The sequence below is a fragment of the Gopherus flavomarginatus genome, chromosome 1, assembly GCF_025201925.1.
Source record: "Gopherus flavomarginatus isolate rGopFla2 chromosome 1, rGopFla2.mat.asm, whole genome shotgun sequence".
NCBI classification, from domain to species: domain Eukaryota; kingdom Metazoa; phylum Chordata; order Testudines; family Testudinidae; genus Gopherus; species Gopherus flavomarginatus.
Window position 1 is genome coordinate 16,947,860 of NC_066617.1, and position 6,000 is coordinate 16,953,859.

General features: G+C 43.9%; 1 protein-coding gene across 2 annotated transcripts in view; it reads left to right on the forward strand.

Annotated features, from left to right (window-relative positions):
• Window positions 1–5,023, forward strand: part of MCM10 (minichromosome maintenance 10 replication initiation factor) — a 30,316-nt gene extending 25,293 nt beyond the window's left edge. For both annotated transcript variants that reach the window (XM_050936831.1, XM_050936833.1), the window contains 3 exons: window positions 589–734; window positions 1,201–1,243; window positions 3,078–5,023. In XM_050936831.1, coding sequence (XP_050792788.1) covers window positions 589–734; window positions 1,201–1,243; window positions 3,078–3,161 — 273 coding nt within the window. In that variant the 3' untranslated portion in view covers window positions 3,162–5,023. The remainder of the gene's footprint in view (window positions 1–588; window positions 735–1,200; window positions 1,244–3,077) is intronic.
• The last annotated feature ends 977 nt before the right edge of the window (window positions 5,024–6,000 follow it).

Sequence of the window (6,000 nt, forward strand, 5' to 3'; positions counted from 1 at the left end):
GAGTCACTCTGGGGAAGAGCTGCTTCCCAGCAGCTCATTACCAGGTTGTTTCACTTAGATAAGACTTCTTGATAGTCTCTCCTAATTCTTGCCAGTCTGACTTTGTACTGGACTCTGGAGTATTCTAGGGCTGGGTGAAGAATGAGCTCAGGTGCCTTAGAACATAGCAAAAGGCATCCTAATGACTAGATTCTTTAATCTGCATTTCAGTGGCTCCATTTGGAAGGCAGAGGTGGTGTTTTACCATCATTTAAAATGCCGTGGGGCAGGGGGAAGTTTCTTCCTGCCTGAATAGTTTGAACCGCTGACATACTTTCACTGCTATCTGTATTCTGCACTTTGCAGGGAGTTGGGCCAAACGTGACAAAAGGTGATAGTGAAGAAGGGAAAGGGGCAGAAGGGTTTGGAGGCAGTGATGTTATCAAGTGGGCCATTCTCTCTGGGCATGCAAGAACGGGAGGTGGGCAAGGGGGCATCCTGCTGATCCTGAATGAACACTCTCTTTTCCTTGGACAGCAGAATAACACCACTTTCACTTAGTGTCTCTGCTTCTCTCATAGTGTTCTTTCTCTCTCTCTCTCCTTGCAGTGTAAATACACCTATTTCAAGCTCCTAGAGTCGTGTGTGAAGGAGAATCATGAATACCACTGGCATGATGGTGTCAAGCGATTCTTCAAGTGTCCCTGTGGAAACAGAGCCTTATCTCTTGACAGGCTACCGAAAAAGCCCTGCAGGTAGGAGGGGCTTCCTGCAATATGTTGACAGGTTCAGTTGCACCAGCTAATAATCTGAGGATACTTTATCCCAGTAACATTAATATGTGCTAATGCCCAAACTGTCACTCCTTGCTGATAAACATTATGGGAGGGATTTGGGTTAGCTAGAGATCCTCTGTACAGGGCACCAAACTAACCGCAAATCTACATTACAAACTTATATCAGCATAACTAAATTGCTCAGGGGTGTGAAAAATCTACAACTCTGAGCAATGCAGTTATCCCCACCCAACCTCCCGGTGTAGACAGCACTATGGGGGCGGGAAAGCTTCTCCCACCGACATAGCTACCGCCTCTCTTGGAGGTGGATTAACTATGCTGACGGGAGACTCTCCTGTCGGTGTAGTAGCCTTTTTCATTAAATGGCAACAGCTGCACTGCTGTACATGAAGAGAAGTCCTAACACTCCATCTTCCTCTTTCAGCGCCTGTGGCCTCTTCAAATGGGAACGCGATGGAATGCTCAAGGTAAGCCTGGGCCAACGCTTTCTGTTGCACAGTGTAAATCGGGCTGCTTTTGTTAGCAGGCTTTCCCAGGCTTTGCTTTGGCACTAATCGGGGCTCTCTGAGAATGGGACAACTTCTCCATTTAAAAAATAGCCAGGGCCCAGACCACCACACGCTACGGTAAGATGTAAACCTTTCCACTCCTCCAGAAGTATCGGTAGTGCAATGATGTGGAGACTGACTTGTCCATATGTTGAATGGTAAAAGGCCTGTGCCATCACTGTACGCCCCCTTATGGCCAGGTGTGGTGCTGCAGATGTGCCCAGCCTTACTTTCTCCAGTTGGCGTCAGTAAATTCACGGACGAGGGGAAACCAAACACAAACTAACAAAATGGAAGGAGCATTTGTAACAGCAGATCATACTGCCTGCCTCAGGTTGCTGGCTCAGAGCTCCCAAACTGCAAGTCCACAAAGCAGTCTCTGAGCCTGGTCAGGCTGGTCTCCTGGACCCTGAGAGAGAGCACGACCCACCATTGCAGTCTACAATGCTTCTAGTCCCCTCGCCCCGGTTCAGCTCCCTTATCCTGTTTAAAGAGGCCAGCCCTAGGGAAAGCCCCCTTGATTACAGCCAGGCTGCTTTTGTTTGAATTCCTGCCTGTCCCTTAAAGGGGGTAGTACATTCCACGTAAACATTAATGCAAATTTATGATGACAGCTTTGTTTTTCCATGATGTACCTTTAAACCAGTGGTTTTCAACCTTTAGTCATTTGCGGACCCCTAAAACATTTTGAACGGAGGTACAGGTCCCTTTGGAAATTCAACCTGTGGTCCACAGACTCCTAACACAGAAGTCTTAGACTGAAAACCAACTGAACAGAATTCAGTTACAAAAGTTGCATGTACTCAGCACTGCATTTGACATGTCAAAAAGGGCACTAAACTGTGGGCTTCTATGGTAATGGCAACACTTCCAGGTTTTGACCTGTAGATGGGGAATTCACGTACAGTACTTCTGATTGATCCAAAAAATGGAATGCCTTTTCTGGGATCTGAAACTTTATTTTCATAGTCACCTTTCATATGGATCCCTTAGACATAGTCTGCGGAGCCCCAGGGATCCTTGGACCATAGATTGAAAACCACTGACTTAGACCAACAAAAGCCAGAGAATTCCAGGCTCAGATGGCTGTCCTGTAATGGAAGGGTTACTGACTGTTTAAAAATGATACTGTTGTAAACATAAAATTATACTGCTGCCTTGCTTACAAATATCACTTTAGATTTTTAGATACCTAAGATTTTTCTGTTTTAACATTTCACTATGCATGCTGTTTTGGAGAAATGTAAGAAAGGAACAGTTCTGATAGTGAAAACAGACTGGTCAGTTTCACTTTTGTGTTTCACAGCCAGTTTCTAGTCAATTTCATTTTCCAAATTCATTTTTCATGAACTAACATGATGATGTTGTGTTTGGGTTGAAAAAGCAGAAAGAATGTTAACTAGATGGTTTCCCTTCAACTCACACAGTTTTCACTAGGCTTTGTAGTGTGCATGTGTAAAATCCAGGTATGGGACTACCAAACCTCCACTATTATGCCTCAGAATTGTACGTTTCTGTATTTTTTGCCATCCTTAGTTTATTCTTTGCTTTTTGTTGTGTTTGTTCCTTATGTTAATGGGCATGGTGGGAGGTTGCGTTTGCAGGATTGTCTGTAGGAACTCTTGAAACATTATCTACATAAACCATAAAAATTATACTTATTCAGATAATTTAGCCCACCCATGACTCTTTTGATGATGATATATTGCAGCTGACTTAGCTTGGATTTAAATCTTCCTTTGTATGTTTCTAGGAGAAGAAAGGTCCGAAGATTGGTGGAGAAACGCTTTTACCAAGAGGGGAAGAGCAACCCAAATTTCTTAATAGCCTGAAGTAATCCACCAGTGATTTTCACAACACATCCCTCATTTTTTGCCTCCAAATGAATCAGTTGTTTATCATAAAGCAACTAGGTGCTGGGTTTTGCAACAAACAAGCGAGGCAATCAGTTTCTTGGGACAAGGTCTTTCCTCCAGTGTACGGATTGGAATGGCCAGGTTTGAACTTTTTAAACTGATTGAAGAAACCTCACGTGAATTTCTTGTTCATGCCGCATTCTTAGGAAAGTGCTGTTTACATTATTTAATTTAGGGAAGAGACATCTAGTATCATGGAATCTGAACTAAGAAGTGGTTTCCTCTGGATCCTGAAATGTGTATAGAACATTTCATTAGAACTACCCCACCGGACTCGTAAGATGTAAACAATTATGATCTTGGAGGGACTTTTGAAACAGTCTGCAAGTACTTGTAGCATGTCTGTTGTTCATATAGTGGTCCATCATGGGGAACACATCCATCATGGTGTCTTAATTCAGCTATTCCAGTCCTAGGATGTATTACGTCACATTGTTACAGGGTGCATAAGCAGCAGCATATAGCAGGTTGAACTTATAGAGGTACATGATGTGGCATGACACTTTCCATTGTTTCCAGAAATCCACAGGGCAAATTTCAAGCTGTTTGTGTGAGTTCTTAATGTGTAAAGTTTTCAAAAGTGCCTGAGTGGCATAGGCACTTGACTTTCATCTAAGCCATTCAGGTGGTTTTGAAAGTGGCACCCCTGCCTTCCAGCTGATTGCACCACATGTGTCTAGGCTGCCCGGTGTCGACTGATAACATGTTATCTTTACAACTGCACTCCCAGAATGTGCCACTTATAAAATGGTAAATTTTAAATTCTTTTAATGAATCAGCAAATATTTTGTCAGTGGCTTTAATGAGCAGACAAATAACAGATTATTTTAGATAGCTTTTAACCCTTTTTCTAGACTTTTAATATTTTTTTAATGGATACAAATACCACAGTCTTTAGGACCCTCTAGGGCCTGAATGTGTGAAGCAGCCATTTGTGGAATATGATCTGCTTCGCACTGAGCTGCGTGAGCTCACCAGTGCCAGGTCTCCTGCAGAGTTTCCCTAGAAGCACTGGTTGTGTTTGGCAAATGTTACCCTATTTGACAATCTCTTTGGAAGCAGCCATGGTTTGTGGCATCAGGGTCCATCAGGTTCCTAAAACCATGAATATAATTGTAAACGTTCAGACCAAACTCCCAGAGACAACATAAGGTTTGGTTTACACTTAAAAGGTATGTCAGCATAACTACGTTGGTCAGGGGTCCAAAAAAACCATTCCCAGACCAACAGCTGTGTCGATAAACCCCCTAGAGCTGATGCAGCTATGTTAAAGGAAGAGCGCTTCTGTCTATGTAGCTGCTGTTGTTTGGGGAGATGGTGTTCCTTCACCAACAGAAAATCTGTTGATGTAAAAGCTGCATCTACGCTGGGAGCTATACTGACATATCTGTGCCAACATAGGCTCCGTCAGGTAGGCATACCCGAACATGTCCAGTGGACTTCTAGGTTGAAAGCTCTCATATTACCTTTTTTTGCACAAGATATGCAGATGAGGAGTAAGTAACTTGAATTATAAAGACTTATCTGTACACCCTGCAACAATTAGTGTCCCCAGTTGGTGCTGTTGCCTTCTGTCTTGCCCATCCTATGAGGTTCAGAATCATTGCCTTTAATCCATTGTGTGGAACAGCTGACAAGCGGGGGCTGCCATTTATTGACGATTGTAAATATTTAATTGTGACACTTCGGTGTCTCTCGGAATCTTTGTAAATACACTGCACAATAAAGAGCTCCAGGGATTTAAATGTTAGTTTGTATTGCAATAAATGATAACTCCTGAAGAGCTTTTGGTTTTTGATCAATTCTTTTAGGCAGGTTGACAGACACAAGGAGCTAAAGTACTTGGTTTACCCAAGTACATACTTGACTGGTGACTGAGAGGAACTGGCTAGATAATATTCTCTCTTTCAGGCCTGGGCTTAAAATTTAGGTTGACGTAGCCATGAGCTCAGGCATGTGACAAATCCACACCTCTGAGTGCCGTAACGATGCCAACCTTGCCCCCGGTGTAGACATAGCTATGTCAGCAGACTAATGCTTCCATCAGCCTAGCTACAATTGCTCTGGGATGTGGACTTCCTACATCAGCGACAAGCCCTATGTGTAGACATGGCCTCAGACTGGTAGGAGTTCAGTGCCTATGCACAAAATCTATCACTACAGAAATTAACACTAGGCCGTGATCTACAAATGTAGATCTGCCTAGCTGTGTTGCTCGGGGGTATGAAAAATTCACATTCTTCGAGTGCTTGCTCATATTGATTCCAATTAGGTGTGCGTGCGCCACATGCATGTTCGTCGGAAGATTTTTACCCTAGCAACACTTGGTGGATTGGCTGGGTAGCCCCCTGGAGTAGTGCCGGATATATACTGCCAGCCCATCGCCCCTTCAGTTCCTTCTTACCACCCGTGACGGTTGTTGGAACTGTGGAGCACAGCGTAGCTGATCTCCACCTCCCTAGTTTTCCTCGTGTTTTCTTTATAGATAGTTGTAGATAGTTTACTAGTTTTACACTTATAGTTAGTAATTAGTATTTTGTATATAGATAGTGTATATAGTTGTTGGGGAGGAGGGGATTGGGATCATCCCCCTTCCTCCACCCCGGTACTGGGGCCCATGCCCAGGTCACCGGGCTTCAAACCGTGCTTGGCGTGTCTCAAGCCGATGCCAACAGGGGATCCCCACGACTCCTGCTTGAAGTGCCTCGGGGAATCCCACCTACCTGATAAGTGCCGCGTTTGCAAGGCTTTCAAGCCTAG